The sequence below is a fragment of the Panthera uncia genome (assembly GCF_023721935.1).
Source record: "Panthera uncia isolate 11264 chromosome A3 unlocalized genomic scaffold, Puncia_PCG_1.0 HiC_scaffold_11, whole genome shotgun sequence".
Taxonomy (NCBI): domain Eukaryota; kingdom Metazoa; phylum Chordata; class Mammalia; order Carnivora; family Felidae; genus Panthera; species Panthera uncia.
In genome coordinates this window covers 85486440-85505716 of record NW_026057578.1, presented here as the reverse complement: position 1 = coordinate 85505716, position 19277 = coordinate 85486440, and the positions used below count along the sequence as shown (strand labels likewise).

At 46.9% G+C, this 19277-nt stretch overlaps 1 protein-coding gene across 1 annotated transcript in view; it reads right to left on the bottom strand.

Annotated features, from left to right (window-relative positions):
- VAX2 (ventral anterior homeobox 2) overlaps positions 1 to 19249 on the bottom strand; it is a 28265-nt gene extending 9016 nt beyond the window's left edge. Inside the window, exons 1-2 of the mRNA XM_049651664.1 lie at positions 19012 to 19249; positions 721 to 908 (exon numbers count right to left, since the gene is read on the bottom strand). Of these exons, the coding sequence (XP_049507621.1) occupies positions 721 to 908; positions 19012 to 19249 (426 nt within the window). The remainder of the gene's footprint in view (positions 1 to 720; positions 909 to 19011) is intronic.
- Between the last annotated feature and the right edge of the window lie 28 nt (positions 19250 to 19277).

The following is a 19277-nucleotide window of genomic DNA, read 5'->3' as shown; positions in this document are numbered from 1 at the left end:
GGTTGTTGGGAGGCATTGGTGAGTTACCGCAGGCAGAGCACTTAGAGCCCTGCCTCCGCACCGTGAGTACTAGGTATTATTAGTATTATTGTTATCATTATGTGTCTCTGTTACCAGCTTGAAATGCCTCCATTCGCGCAGAGGGGGTGCTCACTTTACAAAAGCTTTTCCTTTGGGTTAAGCTTATTATTGTTAAAATGCAAAGGCATTCCTGAGTAAAGGGGGTGTTCAGACTCCTCTCCAGCAAGAGCTTCTGAGGCACAGTGGGATGCAGGGCAGGTACGGAGGTTGGGGAGAAGCCCAGGAGGGGAAAATGAGAAGTCCCCTATCCAATTTTGGATCATTTCTTCTCTTCCCTGGAACCTTTGCTCCCAGCAAGCCAACCCCTCACCATCCTTTCCTGCAGGGTCCCTCACGCACCAACAGCCCCGAGTAACTCCCTGCATCCTGGATGCCCCTCCTTCCTATTTCTCTGGCCTTTTCCCATGTTCCATCCAAAGTGCCTGACGTATCTGGAAGGCCCCCTGTTGGCATATGCCAGCTCTCTCTTGTCAGCGCTATATTCATTGCTCTGGTTTGCCTATAACTCTAAGCGTTTCCCTAATGTGTGTCTGAACTCCTCAAAAGCTGGGTCTCCCTGCAGCAGCCCATAGGCCTCACACCCCATGAAGTTCCCAGGCTGTAGGGCAGGGGTGGAGTGGCCTGGCCCTGCACTCTTACCTGGGTCTCGGAGAGGTTCAGCTGGCGGGCCAGCTCGGTGCGCTCTCGGCCCACCACATACTGGCAGCGCTGGAACTCCATTTCCAGGCGGTACAGCTGCTCAGCCGTGAAGGATGTGCGGGTCCGCTTGGGCCGGTCCAGGTCCAAACCCTTAGGCAGGACAATCTCCCGGATGGTCCCTTTGGCATCTGCAGGGGCCATGACAAGAGGCAGGTTAGTTCGCTAATTAAGGATATAGGCCACCAAAAGTCATATTAACAGGAGGCAGTGTGATCTAACAGGGAGCTCTTTGAGCCGGGGCCCGGCTCTGTGACCTCTGACAAGTTGCTTACCCTCTCTGGACCTAGCTTCTTTAATCATCCAACGCAGTATATCGTGTCTATTGGGTATATGTGTGTGAATGGGCCTTGTTACAAATTTCAAGTCTACCACCGTAGCGTGGGCAGAAAGAATTCACTCTGACCCAGCCAGGATTCTGTTTCCTCAGTAGAATAAAAGAATAAATGGAAACAGATATACTAAGTCCTCAAGTGTAGAGGAAAGGATGGGCTAGAATTGTGTATGACCAGGCAGGTAAGGCTTACTGGAGGAGATGTCCTGAGCCAGGTCCTGTGCTGGGTGTGTATGCATGCATGAGCACCTGAGTCCCCAGACCCTCTTGGGTTCCATGAAGAGGCTAGCTGGTAAGGGGCAGAGGGCAGCTTGGGAAGCTGGGGTCCCCAGGAAGGAGTCCAAGGACCATTGCCACTACATCAAGCTGCTGGGGTGCCTTCTACAGAGGAGATTTCTGCCACTCCCCATGTACCTCGTCCTGAACAATAGGCCACCCCCCTGGATCCTAAACCAATGCCATCCATGCACAGGGTCTCCAAAATTTTGGAGGCTACTTAAGAGACATTGAACACCTTGCAGCCTACGTTCACCAGATACTTCCACTTAAAGAACTGAGAAATGGCAACAAAGTGTTCAGCAAAAGTAAAATATGATTTGGGGGAGGGTGGGTTGTATATATACATCAGCTTTAGCAATAGGGGCAGAGATGATAACATGTTTGAACCACACACTCGGATAGCTGGAAATCTAGTTATTAGCTATTTGTGTCAAAAATTGGCACGTGGAAATATGCAGTCTCGTATTCTGTAGGACTTAGCAAACCATTTCCAGCACATGACACTGCTGACAATGAAGCTGAACTAACAGTAGTTTACCATTAGGGAGAAAGATGAGTGTCGGCAGAAAACCCACCAGCTCAAGGCAGCCCTGATCAACGCAGGCACTGCTGATCAAGCACAGGTGACAGAGCAATCCTCCACGGTTGGGGGAGTTTTAATCCTCCCCCGGGGGTCACACATTCTGCCGTGTGGCCAGAAGCTAGTGGCCTGGCTGCTCGTGTTTCAGTCATAACGAAAGCTGACACCTGGGCCGTGTTTGCTCGAGGCCAGGCACTGTTTTGAGGACTTGAAACTTCCCAATGTTCTCAGTGAAGCTGGAACTATTATTAGTCCCATTTTACAGATAGGGAAAAGGAGGAACACATTTTAAATAACCTCCCCGAGGTCACACTGACAGTGTTCCATAAGCTCTAGAAACAACCTTATTTTCCTTTACGAATACCCTCTTTTAGCAATGTTGAATGATTCAATGGATGGGTTATAATGAAGAGACCTTTGGTCATGGGTAACAAAATGGAATCTTCTGGATGGGTTCATCAAGTGCCCTGGAAGACATAGGAAAGGACCTGCATTTGGAATGTTGCTGTCTGCCAGGAGGCTCCTGTGAGCCTCACCACTATAGATTCTTCTTTTAGAATCCCTGCTTTAGAGAATGAGTCTAACATCTCTCCCTCCAAATCCTCCGCCATGTGATTTATGAGAGTGGTTCTTCCTGGCTCCTGCCCCGGCCAGCTAACATTTACTCCTCCACGGTATGTGTTAGCTCCTCCTGCCTTGCAAGTCCTGCCCCTGATCTCAGAGGTTCTCAAGAACCTTTGTGCTCAGTCAGCCCTGGGAGGAAGATGTGTCTGGGTCAGGGGATGCAGTCACTCTCAGAGGTGGCCCTCCCCCCCACACTGGGCAGAGCACATCAGATGGACATGGGCCCAGCTCTTGGAGTGGAGGTGGAAACCCCACAGGCCTTTTGGGACAACTCAAGCTTTCCCTCTCCGGTACTTTCTACATTCTGAAAAGGTGGGGTAATATTTGCGGCCCCATCAACTGGGTCCCCTTTGCTCAGATCCTATTATTTCCAACTGTGGGACCGGTCTCAGAACTTCCCTCACAAAACCCAAATGACTCCATATCCAAAGGCACTGATTTTATTAGAAGTGTTTTGGGGGGGGGGGACTGGAGGAGGGGTGGTGGGTGTTGTATGTGGTGCTGGAAGCTTTACATCCTCTTCCCAGAGAGCCTCCTGGAGCCCACCTAGAGCTCTAAGCCTGTGTTCCAGACCACTGAGGTCAAATCATAGATGTCCCTCGCCCTTTCTTCTTTGTGGAAGAGCTAACACAAGCATTCCTGCCTCAGGGAACAGCCAAGGTTAGCTCTTCCTCTCAGGGTCAAGGAAGGCAGGAATCATATAAGAAAGGCAACTTGCCCGCCAGATATCAAAACGTGCCATAAAAATAAGCATATGAAAAGATATTCAACATCACCAGCCATTAGGGAAAGGCGAATTAAAACCACGAGAGACACATATTAGGATAACTAAAAGAAATAATACTGAGAGTGTCAAAGGCTGGTGAGGATACAGAGAAAGTAGATCTTTCTACACTGCTGGTGGGAATGTAAATGGTGCAGTCACTCTGGAAAACGACCTGGCAGTTTCTCAAAGAGTTAAACATACACTTACCATAAAACCCAGTGACCACACTCCTGGGCATTTATCCTAGAGAAACAAAATCTTAGGTTCACATCAAAACCTATACGTGAATGCTCATAGCTGCTTTATTTATTTATAATAGTCCCTAAATGGAAACAAGCCAAATGTTCAATAGGTGAATGGTTAAGCAAACTGGGGTACAGTTATACTATGGGATATTACTCAGCAATAAAAAGGAATGACTATTGACAGACATGACAATTTGGGTGAATCTCCAGGGAATTCTACTGAGTGGAGAAAACCAAAGTCAGTTCCCAAGATTATGTACTGCATGGGTCCATTTATAGAACACTATCACAATGACAAAGTTATAGAGGAAGAGAGCAGATCCATGGTTGCCAGAGGTTAGGTAAGGGAGGGTGTGACTGTCAAGGGGTAGCCTGAGGAAGTTCCTTGATGGTGACAGAACAGTCCTGTATTTTGATCGTGGTGGTGGTCATATAGGTCTATAAATGTGGTAAAGTTTCATAGAACTATATATGAAGACAAAAAATGAGTGCATGGAAAAATGGGTGAAATTCGAGGAAGGTCTGTAGTCTAGTCAATTATATTGTACCAATGTCAATTTCCTGATTTTGACAATGTTTTTATAAATACGTAAGTTGCCACCTTCGAGAGAAGGTGATGGGTACACAGGACCTCTCTGCCAAACCTCTCTGTACTATTTTTACAACTTCTTGTGAGTCTAAAATGATTTCAAAATAAGACATCAACAACAACAGAACATACCATGAAGCTACCATGAGGTTTTGTCACAGAGATGGACAAATCCATTGGTGGAAAAAATAACAACAGCATTTCCCTAAAGTGCCTCTGCATTCCACTTGTGGTTTGTAAGATGATTTTAAATGCTACATAAATAAACACTTGTTACTTCAAAAGTTATGCACTTAATTTAATGTTTACTAGAAAAAAATTTAAACCTATGATTTTATGTGCTTAGGATAATGCAGAAGTAGGTATTTAATTTTAAAATGTATTATGCTTGGGGTGCCTGGGTGGCTCAGTCGATTAGGCGTCCAACTTTGGCTCAGGTCATGATCTCGTGGTTTATGAGTTTGACCCCTATGTCAGGCTCTGTGCTGACAGCTCAGAGCCTGGAGCCTACTTCAGATTCTGTGTCTTCCTCTGTCTCTCTCTGCCCCTCTCCTGTTTGAACTATGTCTCTCTCTCTCTCTCTCTCTCTCTCAAGAATAGATAAACATTAAAAATTTTTTTAAATGTATTATGCTAAAATATTAAGTAAATAAATGGAACATAACAGAAATGGTGAACATTCAAGTGATTGAAATGTGGGAAACAATGGAATCAAGAGTGGACAATTAGACCCACTATATATATTGATAGGATTTATGATAACAGGAACATTCTAAATGGAGAAAGATCAGCGTAGTCAATAAATGGAGTTACATAGATTGGTAACCATAAATTACCTGTTTGTAAAAAAATTAAGTTAAATTCCTGTCTTTCATCATAAATGACAAATTTCAAATGGATTAGAGGGAAAATCATAGGCCATAAAATGATAAAAGCACTAAAAGAAAATATAGGATGAGGGGCACCTGGGTGGCTCAGTCAGTTAAGCATCTGACTTTGGCTCAGGTCATGAACTCAGAGTTCATGAGTTCAAGCCCTGCATTGGGCTCTGTGCTGACAGCTCAGAGCCTGGAGCCTGCTTCGGATTCTGTGTCTCCCCCTCTCTCTGCCCCTCCCCTGCTCATGCTCTCTCTCTCTCTGTCTCAAAAATAAATAAAAACTTTAAAAAATTTTTAAAAAAGAAAACATAGGATGATATTTTTATAATCCTAAGCTTGGGAAGAACAAGATATAAAACTGGAGCCATAAAGACAAAGGATATATGGAGACATAGACAAAGGATATAACCAACTATATTGAAGCTAAACCCTTTTGTTTTTTTTTTTTAATTTTTTTAACGTTTTTATTTATTTTTGAGACAGAGAGAGAGAATGAACAGGGGAGGGTCAGAGAGAGGGAGACACAGAATCTGAAACAGGCTCCAGGCTCTGAGCTGTCAGCACAGAGCCCGACGCGGGGCTCAAACTCACGGACCGCGAGATCGTGACCTGAGCTGAAGTTGGCTGCTTAACCAACTGAGCCACCCAGGCGCCCCGAAGCTAAACCCTTTTGTATGACAAAAGTACCAAAGCCAAAGTAAAATAAAACAGACTTGAAGGAAAAACTTTAAAAAGATAAAGAAATGACAAATAATGCAACTATAAATAAATGATTTTTTAAAAGGGAAATAGTCCAGGAGGAAAAATGGTCAAACAATTTATGTGGGCCATTCCCAGAAAAAGATGCCAAATGGTCAATAAACATATGAAAAATGAGTACAGCTTCACAGAAATCAGGATGATGTAAATTCACACAACAATGGAAAATCATTTCTTTCCTGTAGGATTGGAAAGACGTTAATAAATGATTAATAGATCAGTGGTGAGCTGTAGGGGATTCCACACTCCCATTCAATGTTGGTAGGGCCGTAAATAGTCACCACCTTTTAAGGTTGCATTTGTCAACCTTAAACGCATGTAACTTTTGTCCTAACAATTTTATTCTAGTAAGTATTTATCCAGACAAAGCATGGGCTCATCTGCTCCAAGGTATATTCAAAGATGTTTGCTGCAGCAGTGTTCAAGATGCTGAAAATCTGAAAGCAACCTCACGGTTCCCCACAAGGGAAACGGCTGAACAAATCACACTAATGCATATACTACAAAATACTGTGTAGCAATTTAAAAGAATGACAAAATATCAATATGAACTGACATGAAGAGAAAGAAAGTTATAGGATAAAATATGTAGTAATATCTCATTTATGTAAATAAACAACTAGGCATATTCAACCACTCAACATATATTTGATGAGCACTTACTATGCACCAAATACTTTTCCACGGTCTGGGGGGTATAGAAATGAGCAAAATAAACAAGGTCCTTGTTTCCATAGACCTTCTATTGCAGAGCAAGGAAGATAATAAATTTAAAAAATGAATATGTAATGTAATGAGAAATGCTGGGAAGACAATAAAACAAGATAAGAGGATATTACTGATCCTCTCCAAATAACCGAAACCCAATAACCATTGTGTGTGTGTTTGCTATTTTAGCTATGACAGCCAGAGAAGGCTACTCATCAAAGTTAAGATAGTGGATAAATCATGAATGCTGTTCACCAGTGTTCCCAACTCCTTCCAGGCACATGGTAGGGTTGCACTAATTTTCTGCCCTTTGAAATTAGATATGACCACATGACTTACTTCAGCCAAAATGAAAAGATGAAGTCACCTTCAGATGAACACTTTAAAAGCTGGTTCATAATTTGCCACACCCTCTTGCCCCTACTGTGATGGTCCTGGAATCAAGAGTCAAGATGAAGCATCATCAGCCTGAATTTCTGAGTATGAAGATGAGCCTATGCCCACTCGTGATAGACTTATCATGTGAGTGAGAAACACACCTGTGTTCTGTTAAAACTCTAAGATTTGGGGTTGTCTCTGCAGCAAAACCTAGCCCATCCTTACTGACACAGCCCCCTTTCCTGAATTGTTCCTCTTCTGGGTGGAGTTTGGGGGAAGCACCAGGAAGGAAGGACACAGATTTAATTCCAGGGTCTTTTTGTGGGTAGGGTGAAAATGCAGGAGTCTAAAGGGAATGACTCCTGAGTCTGGCTGCCTTTCTGGTCTCCTCAAGGAGGAGTGAGCCCTAGGGGGACAGGAAAGGGTGATTCTGTCCAACCAGCCTTTGCCTTGGGAGGGGTGGTGATCTCTGATAATGGCTAGCTAATGCCCCTGACCTCTAGGATGAACTATTACCCCTTTCTGGTACTCCTCCCAGTAGCTTCCCACAAAACCCTAACTGATTTCATCTCCCAGCACCAGACTAGTTCCTTTGCACGGCAAGCTGCTCAGGTGCTTATTTTTACGTGTGACAAAGTCCTTCCTTCCTTGATCCACGATGTGATTATTATAAAAATTCCTTATGGAAAATTCATCCTCAAATTGAATAGGAAAATTGAAAATGGAGGACCAGTTAAGGAAGGAATGTTAAAGAATGAGGAGAAAATACTTGCATTACCATACAGCAAAATATATTACAAATATATGGCAATGAAAATGGTACGATGCTGGCATGAGAGTTTGGAAGCAAATTCATGCATATATGAGGACATTTCAGTTAGTGGGAGGAAAGATAGGATTATTAAAGACCTGGCTTTTGGACAATTAGCTCGTTATTTGAAATAATTCATCTCACACTGCATGTAAAAATAAACACAATATAGAAGAAAATTTTTAATATAAAAAATAAGCTCTAAAAATTAAAGAAATACATAAACAATTTTTGAAATATTTATTTATTTTGGAGAGAGAGAGAGTGAGCAGGGGAGGGGCAGAGAGAGAGGGAGACACAGAATCCGAAGCAGGCTCCAGGCTCCGAGCTGTCAGCACAGAGCCCAATGCAGGGCTTGAACTCTCGGACAACGAGATCATGACCTGAGCCGAAGTTGGACACTTAACTGACTAAGTCACCCAGGCGCCCCACATAGACAAATTTTTAAAAAATAAATGATAGATTTGAGCACCTAGAAATAAAAGCTTCTGCAGGATGAGAGACAGTTGAAAGACAAAGGACAGATTAGGAGAAAATATTCATACTACATGCATAGCAGAGCCTTAATGTCTAAATACACAGCCTCTATAGACCAAGGAGTAAAGTCGAGCAACCCAGTGGGAAACTGAGCAAATTATATGAATGGGTTATTCAGAGAGGAAGAAATGTAAGTGTCTAATAACTATGAAAAGGTACTCAAGCTTAGAGAGAATCAGAGAAAATGAAAAGTTAGAACAGCAAAAGACAGCTAGTTTTTTCTTTTTTCCAGATGCCGTATTTTACCTATCAGACTAGAGAAAATGTGCTGGCAAAGCTGGGGGAAATAAAGGTTCTCTCAAGCTCTGTTGTTGAGAATATTTTTAGAGGGCAATTTCACAATGCCTAGCTAAATTAAAAATGGCATAGTTCTGTTGTCCTAGAAATTTTATAAAGGTTTTGACTCCAGAGAAATATTGATATACTTGATAAAGATAGATTTACTGTTTGTGGAATAGTTTGTAAGAGAAAAATAAAAGAAAAAGTTGAATGTTTATCAATGGAAATATTGTTAATAAAATCACAGTATTAGTGATGCCTTTGGTTTTTATGTCAACATTAACAAGAATGAGGTACATCCCCATATACTGACTTGATGGATGTCCATTACATATTGCTATATAAAAATGGCAAGTATGTATAAACCTATTTTTATAAAGAACAACGAGTAAAACAACACTGTGTGTGTGTGTGTGTGTGTGTGTGTGTGTGTGAACTTGTGTTTGTGTAGGATCAAGTCTGCAGGATGAACACCTCTCTTCACTGTTTAGGAGTGAAAGCTGGTCAGGGAGGAAAGATTTCTTCTATCTTACCTTGTGTACATTTTTATTGTTTGGTTTGTCACAAAGACTATGTAGCAAAATGCAGTTTTATCTTTGGTAGAAGACCTTTCTAACAGAGAACTACAATCCCCAAAAGGAATGACCATTAGATGTGATTACAATTTAAATTTGAGTTCAGTAAAAAAAAAAACACCTCACAACAAAGTTTAAAAAAAGAAAGAGAGGGCTGCCTGGGTGGCTCAGTTGATTGAACAACTGACTTCAGCTCAGATCATGGTTTCATGGTTCATGAGTTCGAGCCCTCCATCGGGCTCTGTGCTGACAGCTTGGAGCCTGGAGCCTGCTTCAGATTCTGTCTGTCTGTCTGTCTCTCTCTCTCTCTGCTTCCCACTCTCACTCTGTCTGTTTCTCTCTCTCCAAAATAATAAATAAACATTAAAAAATGTTAAACAAAAAATATTAAAAAAAGAAAAAGATTTGGGCATGTTTACAGCACATATCACAGAAAAAGGGATTACTTCCTTAGTATAAAAGTAGCATTCACAACTATAAGAAAACAATAAACCAATAGAGAAATAACCAAGCACATGAATAAAAAAATTCACAGAAGAGGAAATTAAGATGAAGAATAAGTACATGAATATATATGCTTAACCTTACTAGTGATTAAAAATGTCAATAAAAATGTTTTTCACTTGACAAGATCTCACTCTAAAAGATTCAGTTTATCCTGGTTGGAAGGGTGAGGTGAAATGACACATTTATATGCAATTGCTGGGAGTATAAATTTTGGGCATGGAATTCAGAAATATGTCACAACTTTAACATATGTGTGAAATAATGCCTATTATTTTAAACATTTTATTATGAGAAATTTCAAACATACACAAAATTAGAGAAAGTAGTATAATGAGCCCTGACATACCTATCCCCCAACTTCAACAATTATAAATTCATGAATAATCCTGTGTCTTCTCTATCCTCATAATTTTAAGCAAATCTCAGACATCATATCATTTCATCCAGAAATATTTTTATATGTGTCTCTGAAAAAAAAAAACTTCCTTTGCAAAATAACAATACTGTCTCAACCAAAGACATTATCAATCATTCCTTAATATAAAAAAGTCCCACTTGGTTACACATTTTTCAGATTGTCTCATAAATGAGACTTTAAAAAACCATCTGTCCAAATTAGGATCCAAAGATGTTCACTGAGACATTGCTTGTAATAGTGAAAAAGTAGAACCAACTTAAATACCCATCAATAGAGGACTGGTTAAATTAATGATATCTGCAGAATGGAATACCATGTAGCTGTTAAAAGAATGAGGCAGTTTTAAACAGCAAGCAAGATTTCTACAAATGTTTATTAAATGGAAAAAAATTTGCAAAAAATTTCCCACTTTTGCAACATATTACGAAAAGAAAATATTTATCTTTTTCAATTACTAATGAGTGTTTGGTTGGTTCCATCTTGGGAGTGTACATGCTTTATGCAGGAAAAAATGAAGACCTTTCCGTTTATACATGATATGGCAAAACAAACATGGTTGGATTTATAATTAGAAAGTTATTTTACACTTTAGAAAACAAAAGGCATCAGAAACAAATTAGAAGCAAATTATGAATTTTAAAAAGCTGCAACACATATTGAAAGTAATGAGCTACTACCCTTAATGCTGAGTTTCTACAAATCAGTAAGGAAGGGAATATTTGAAAATTAAAAGTGGTCAAAGGAAATGAGTTGTTAGATAACACCGGAAGAAATACCCTGGCCGGCAAATATGAGAAGATAGTCAACTTCACTAATAATCAATGAAATAAAAATTAGAATGTCAGTGAGGTACTACTTATCACCTATATGACTGGCAAAGGTAGAAAAGATATCTATGCCTAATATGGGCAGAGGAAAAAGATGGGGGTATAAACTACAAACTTTCCCCCACAAAGAGCAACTTGACAGTATCTTTCAAGATATAAAGCCTAAACTGTGATGGCAAGATTTGGGGCTACAAGCACTTTCAGGCATTGCTGCTGGGACTGGGGAGAGGGGTGGGGGAGCAGAGGTGGGTAGATAAGGCATGGGTGGTGTATCATGTATGGAGGGAATTTGGCATTATCTTCTAAATTACAAACTAACATACTCTTCCACCTTTTAGGAACTTCTCTGACATATACCTACACACGTGGAAATGACCAAGGAACAAGTTTATTGCAGAATTGTATATAATAGCAACATATGAGAAAAAAGCTAACTGTTCCACCAATAGGACATGGGCTATCCAACATGCATTATGGCCCACCCAGTCCATATAAATGGAATACTATATATCTGTGAAAAAAGGGACAAGACGTTCTTTACATCCCAAAATGTACTGGTAAGTGAAAATAGCAAGGTGCAGAAAAATATAGGGAGGTGTCATATATGAGTAAAAAATAAATAAATAAAAGCAAGAAAACAATAGAGCAGCCCTGACTTGCATAAGGGTGAATGTCTTTTGGAAGGACAAACCAGAAAGTAAAAAATGGCTGCCTTAGAGCCAGGTGGGAACTGGAAGAGAGAGGGCAGGGATGGAAGGGATTTTTCACGGTGTACTTAACAACACAACGTTTTGATGTCGGAATCACAGGAGCTAATTACCATTTTCAAATTAAGCAAAACACGTTTTTAAAAACTGTAGTGTGTGTAAACCTTTTGAAGCAGCAGTTCCACTGCTAGGAATCTATTTCACGGAAATACTCAAGTGCGCAAAGACCTGTGTCTTGGAAGTTTATTCCACAGTGTTTATATTAGGGAAAACCAACTGGACCCTCCCTGCAGAGGTGGGGAGAATTCGGCTTTCCCCAACCAAAGGGATACTTTCGGTTCGGTCACGGTCACGGAACAGCGCGAAATGGTTGACCCGAAAAGATGACCCCTGCGGATTAAATTTTTTTTAAAGGTAAGTTGCAAAACGTCTTATGTAATACGATTCCACTTTTGCTGATGTTTACATATGAGAGTGGGAAAATCTGGAAGGGCCCACCTGAAACTGAGAATGGTGGCTATTTGGGGGAGCCTTCTACCGCTTCGGGTTCGGTTTTGTTTTATGTTGAGCACGCATAACTTTTTGAAATTCAATCCTCTAGCTACCTATCTACTTTGTAAGTGTGGCCCTGCACGCCCAGCCCTGGCTTCCCCGCAGCTCCACGAGTCGACTGGTCCCCGCGAGGGTGGGTGGCTGGGCAGCGGCCGCAGGAGCAAACCACCAAACAAACCCAGGCTTTAGTCACCCAGTGATTTCAAGCTCCAGCGGATAACTGGAGGCCTGTGAATTGAGCGGGGAGGAGGGGCGCAGATTTATCCAGCTATTTCTTTCTCGCCCCCTGGCTGGCTTTGCTGGTGGAACCACACACTAAGCAGCCGCAGACAGGCGGGAGCCTCACTACCCTCCGCTCGCCGCCCTGCTCCTGGAGCGACCTCCTGCTCCAGTCCCAGCTGGAGGCCCTGCCGACCCAGCTACCAGTAAAAGAACCGTATTTGAGGTTTTCCACGTCCAGTAAAAGAACCATATTTGAGGTTTTATATTTCGGTGGTTCCCAAAGTTGAGGACTGCACAAAATGCCAAAAATGTGGCATTGTCAAATTTATATTGTAACAGTTGTAAGGAACAACATTGTAACGTCAAAAAATGAGGATGTCCTCTTGGAACGAACGTCTTGGGGGGGCGGGGGGGGGGGAAGGGCGTTGCGGTCTTTTACCAAATGAGATGAGAGATGTTGACAGTTTTGTCTCCTTTCACTCATTCGACAAATATTTAGTGAGTGTATACTGTGTGCCAAGAACATATCTGTGGAGATCATGGATTTGGCTGGGCGCGGTGACAGCCTCGTCTGTGGTGCGGGGGCGGCATCAAGGGAACCCGGCCTCGGACACCTGCCCCCATCAAACTTAGCGCGGGCATCGCTTCCCCAGCCACTTCCGCGGGCCGCCCCGGGGGGCGGGTCAGGAAGCCCGCACCCCGCAGTGTTCAGAGAGAGACAGGCTCTCGGTTGGGAAGCTGGGAGCCAGCAGCCCCTGCCGGGTTGGTCTGGCACATAGTAGGTATTCATTAATGTTCGTGGAAAGAATCAACGTGTGACGGGCAAGACCGCGGGTGAACATGGTGACAGAGAGAGATGGTTGAGAGGCCTTTGCGGGGGGGCCCCAACTAGGAACTTACAACCGACTGACTCCCCACTTCCTGCGCTGGCCACCCGGGCTTTCCCAGGTCCGCCCACTCCTCTGCTTTGGGGACAAGATCCGGGCCTGGCGCCGAGACTTCTTTCCGCACTATTCAGTGCCACTCAGGCACCTTCAGATCCTCCAACCTCCCTCCTGGATGCGGTGGGGGACGAACAGGGCGCCTAGACTACCCAGCTTGCAGGGATTCCTGGACAGGCCCACTCGTCCTCTATCAGTTTCTCAAACTGGGGTAGGGAACTCGGCGGGATACACTGCCGGTAACCCGCTACCGGCTTTACGAAGCGTAAGGCCAATCTTTATTTTATATTAAGCAAACAGGAAATAGAAACAAAATTAATATGATTCGTATTCCCACCCCACCCCCAATACAAATCGGAGAGATATAGGGAGGGAGCTCAGGGCTACTCTGACCCCAGGCTCAGTCAGGGGTAATTGAGGAAATGGTATAGAGCCAACAGGACCCATAGATGCTCTCTCCCTACAGGTGGTGCACCGTGGGCCAATGCCCCAAACGACATCCAAACGACCTATATAAGCCCAAGGACACACGCTTCCGTGGTCCCCTTCCTCCTTGCCAGTGCATGTACTCACTCATCGCCCCAGCTTCGGGGAAAATCAGCCTCCTTGCCCAGCAGGGCCAAAGCGGGTGAAGGTGGAGGGGGGCACCTAGAAGCTCTGACCCTGCGATGGGTGCACGGAACCGGAGTCCAAGCCACTGCCCAGAACAACAAAAGTAGCATGAGAACACAAGGAGCCACGCATAGTTCCCTGAAAATGAAAACAGTGCACACAAAACACACCAACAAGACAACACATTTGGTTGCTGGGCTGCTTGCGAGTTGGGGGTGGGGGGAGGGGGGCGCAGCGCGCATGTAAACAAAGGGAAAAATAAGACCAAAGCGATAGAGCCCCGTCAGACCCTTGCTAAGAATGTGGGTCCTTCTGCCAAAAACAAACAAAACAAAAGGAAAAACATAACAAACATAAAACAAAACAAACCCAGAAAAATTAAAAAAAAAAAAAAGAAATCTAATACCCCCACAAATCCCAAAACCAAAAATGAAAATAAAAAAATTTCAAAGTGCAGTCCCTTGCATGAACCGTTCAAACCTTTCAACTGCTGCCTGAGGCCTGGTCCTGGTTATTGTATCTATTAAGAGACTCATATTGAGGTTATGGTCGGAGGTCCATCCAGGGTGGAAGAGCTGTGACCCCAAATCCAGTGCTCATTTCGATACAACAATCTGCCCCACCTTCATAGTTGCCAAAATGCCTACTGGGCAAGTGGGTAGGTGTGCCCTTGTAGAGCCACTGCGACTTGCGGGGTGAGGCCTGCAAGGTCCCAGCTGAGCTCCTGTAGGTCCAGTGGCTTCAGTAAATCCAAGCAGAAAGCCAGCAGATTCGGAATGACGCTAAACCCAGATCTGGCTGCTGGAGTGGGAGGGAGAGTCTGTTTCCCCAGGCCTCTCTCAGCTCAAGCCCTAGAAGTCTTGGCGCCTTGCCCAGCGTCTTCCGATGAGTCTGGCTGCCAGGACCCTGCCTGGTGTATACCATTGTGCAGTCTATAAGTGTTCAGAGGCTCCCGGTTCTGGACTGCCTCAGCACTGCTCTCTGATGGGGGTGGGGGGCGGTGGGCCCCGCTAAATGCTTCCCTTCCCCACACCCACATCCACAAGGAGAATTGCCAGCAGGAGCCGGAGGTCTGGGTCTTTATGGGTTTTCTTACGTCCTTAGCTCCCAGGTGCATCCATAAAGCTCCCAGGTGAAAGCACTCCGGATAATGGGTGGTGGTGTGGTGGCCGGTTGTTCACTCAGCCAAGGGATCCCTAATTTTTCCTGCCCTCCTGCTCCCAGAGAAGTGTGGAAATGAGGAGGGGAGCTCTGGCCGCAGTTCTTAAAAGGGAGAGCCCTCTGGGGGCAGCCTGATCCTGCTTCACCAGGCCACAGGGCTGAGGACACAGGATGCGGCCCAAATGGTGTTTTGAGATGCATAGGCCTGAGGGACCGCTTCAAGAGAGCAGGTAGCAGCGCCGTGCATTGTTCATAAAAGTTCGGTGACACCAACAGGTGGCCATTACGGGCTCTATTCAGATGGATTGTTGAATTTGCATCTGGATTAATCTGGGAATCAGGTAGGCGCATCTGAGTGCGCGGGTGCCAGCAGAGACTGAGGTTGCAGGAAGTTGTGGGTGAGAGTTGGTCCACCTCTTCTAACCGCCGGTATCCCGGCTCCACCGAAAGGGCCGAAAGGGCCGTTGCACCTCGGCTGCACCGGGCGATTACAGCCACAGCTGGGAGGAGGCCTGTTTGTTCCAGCTGCCGCCTCCGCCTCCTCCTCCTCCTCCTCCTCCTCCTCCTCCTCCTCCTCGCAGTTGGTGCGTCCTTCCTAAATATAAAACAAAAGGACCCCCATCCATACCCGTCACTGGCCAATGGGCTGTGCACGCAGAGGTGTGGGGTGGCCTAAGCCACCGTCTGGTCCCGTAGAAGCCTAGCTGTGTGTGCGGTGAGGTGCGCTGGCCTGCCTGTGTGCACACGCCCCTGTCATCCTTGTGGCCTTGTTTGTGTCCATGTGTGGCACGAAGTGGCCTCCATTTTGAGGCGGGGATGCAGCACGGTCGGCCTCCCTGGCTCCCTGACCCGCATTTCGGGGAGGCAGCCGGAAACTTGAGTGATTGGTGGAGTGAGGGGTTCCTCCAAGGGGACTGGGGAAGGCCACACCTCGTGGTCTTCAAGGTGGCACTAATCCTCCTTTCATCAGCTGTTCTCAACCCCCAGGGCTGCCCACCTCCCAACGGAGGGCAGCATTTAGCCAAGGGGAAAAGGCACAGAGTCCTTGGAGTCTGTAAGGGGCGGGGGTGAGCTGGGGGAGGCTTCTGAGGAAGGAGGCCCATTCCCAGAGTGGTTTGTAGGTCACCTCAGAGCACCCCCTTTCATTTAACAGAATATTTATAGAGGTCCCGCTGGGTGTTTGCAGTTTTATAGACATCACCTCTGACCTTTAGCACTGACTTTCAAGTAACAGCTATAGGTTCCTCTGTACAGATGTGGAAACTGAGGCACAGAGAGGCAAAGGAACTGGCTCAAGTTTAAAGGACTCTAAACCAACTTCACTTTATTCCAGCCCCCCACACTTTCCTTCTATTCCCCTGTGCCTTGGAACTCCCCCAACAGATGCGCTATGCTGGGGTGGGGCCCTCAGGTAGCAAGTCCCTAGTGGAAAAGAGGCAGAAAGAAGTGCAAAGACCCAAGGGAAGTGGGGTTCTTTCCCCACAACCTGACGGGATGCGATGGCAAAAACCTCCCTTCCACCTTTTTATGGTTTCCTCCAGAAGTACTTTGGGAGGATGTGTCCTGGGAGATCAAGGGTGAAATGTACTCTCTGCTAAGAGCACACTGGAGGGACATTTCATCTGGAGGCCAATGCGCTGCAGACTTCCCTTCACCAGTACCAAGCCTTTCATCTGTCAGAGCCTCCACCCTGAGTCCCTGTGGGGCCAGGAGTGACACAGGTGACCCTGGCTGGGAGGGATTAGTGCCAAATGACGTGCCCGGTATCTCAGGCCTGTAATAACTGCCTTTCCATTAAATGAGAAAGGGCAGAGGGACTTACGAGGGCCCTGTTTACCTTTTATTTCTTTTAGGCATGTAAATACACCCTCTATACTATATTACCATTATATTGTACAAATATAATGGCATTGCTGTGTATGCATACATGCATTTATAAAAGTATATCTCCTGACAATGCACACAAGCTATCCCACATATGGGGGGGGGTGGTGTCCATCTCTACTCAGCTCTAGATTGCTCCTAGCATGGGTGGCTCCCATCCCACAGGGTGGAGGGTCACTTTTGACTCCTACCTCCTCTAAGTCTACACCTGGGAGTTACTAAACTGACATCTGTACATAGAACTTATTTGTTATACAAGCAGAGTTAGTAGAGTGGAAGGGATAGTAGGTGGGCACAGAACTTTCAGTTGTCCACAACTCACAAATACCCATAGATGGGGTATGAGGTGGTGAGTGTCACAAGCAGGGATTTGAGGGTCTTAAACAGGGAGTGTGGGTAATTTAAGGGACTGATTTCTCCATTTCTGGAAGCCAGGCAAATTTTCTCAATAGAGCTCCAAGGTGGCTGTTGACATCTTGCATTCAGGACTCCCCATAGTCTATGAAAAGGGATCTGACTTAACCCCAGGTGCCCAGCAGGTCCACACACCTGATGGAATTGCTGCCGGGTGGGGACCACCCTCATACTCCAGCCTGTGTCCTGAACATCGATTACCGCCCCATCTCTAGGTGACCACACCTGACACCAGGAGTGTTTCAGGAAGGCATGGGTCGCTGAGTCTGTGTCCAAGACGGTCATCAGCCGACTTTAGATTGGGCTGCCTCCGTGCTCTACCCTGGCCCTGTCCCCCATTCCCAGATCTACCCAAACTCAGCAGCCGTGGGGAGGCTGTGGGCAACCGGGCCACAGTATCCCAGTCTGAGTGTGGGTGGCCCAGCTCAGATCAGACAAACTCGGGATCCTGGCGCTGGAGGGTCCTGGAGCCAGTCTCAAGCTGGTTCCTGTTCCCCAGGCGGCCGCGGTGATTGCGGAAATCAGCTGTAGCCGGTCGACTCCCAAAGCCCCGCGGCTGGCAGGCGGGCGCTCCGGAAGTTGAGGCAGTAAAAGGGCAGCGGGAGGAAGCCGAGCCAGGCAGTAGGAGAAGGAGGTCGGGGGAGCCGTTCCCCGCGTGTGGCGTCTTCTGGGCGCTCGGTCTCCGGGTGCCGGCGCTCAGAGTGGGGGAAACAGATCTCAGGCTCTGGCCGCGGCCTAGGGGCAGCCTGAAGGCAAGTGCCCGGAATCCCCTTTCTCCTTCCATCTCTCTGGGCGAGGCCCGGATCCGGCGAAAGCTGATCTAGAGCTTCGCGTGAGGGTGGCTTTGGGGGTCGGCCTCGCGGCGAGGAGACCAGGCAGAGCTGGGTACTCGAGCGCAGTCCAGAAGCGCTTGCAGGAAAAGAGGGCTGGGAAGGAGAGCTCGGCGGAGCGAAAAGCCAGGAAAGAAGAGAGGAGGGCGAAGGGCGAGGGAGAACGGGAGAGACGCGAAAGGCCAGGCCGGGGAAAGGCCGCACCGAGAGCCGGCTGGGCCCAGACGCCGAGAGGAAGCGCGAGCCGAAAGAGCAAAGCCCAGGCGGGCAAGCGCCGCACGCCGCCCTCCGCGTCCCGATGCCCTCTCCCGCGAGCAACCGGTGCGGTCTGCGTCGCCGGGAACGGGAAACGAGCCTGGGCAGGCGGCCGGGAAGCGTCCCGGCCGCTGAGCGGAGCGCCGGCCTTTCCCTCCCGCGGTCCCGGACGCTGGTCCTTCCTCGTCCTGACCCCGCGGAGCGCTCGTGACGCTTTTCTCCGCACCAGCCGTGAGGGACGCGGGGCGGGGACCCGGCTGTCCGCGCCCCGCACTTGTATCCCGGTCCCCGCCGCCGTACCCAGCTGGGATGGGCCTAGGGTGAGCGGCCGGCCCGAGAGGCTGAGAACTGTAAGGCAGTGACACGGACATCTCTTTGGTCCCGTTCGCCGCTTTGTCCCCTGCACTCAGCTCAGTGTTCAGCACACAATAGAAGCTCAAAATAGTATTTGCTGAATGAATGACTGACTGATGACTGGCTGTCTGTGTGAACTGGGAGGTGGAGGCAGCCGAAGGGCTAGGGTGGGGGTCCGGTGGGCCAGAACCGAGAACTGTCCGCTTACCTCGCACCAGGATGCGGCGGCAGTGGTCTGCCTCTCCGAGCCCGGGCTGGCCGTCGCTGTCGGCGCCGCTCTCTCTGGAGCCCGCGGGGCTAGAGGCGGAGGTCCCCGCAATCTCCCTTGGGCTGCGGCGGCCGGCATCGGCGCCCGAGTCCTCCGCTCCGCCGCGGTCCCCGCCGCGCCCGCCGCGCGACTCCCGGCGTGCCGGGCCGCGGTCGCGCTCCGCGCCCCCATCGCCCATGCCGGCCGCCACCACCGCCTTCTCCACC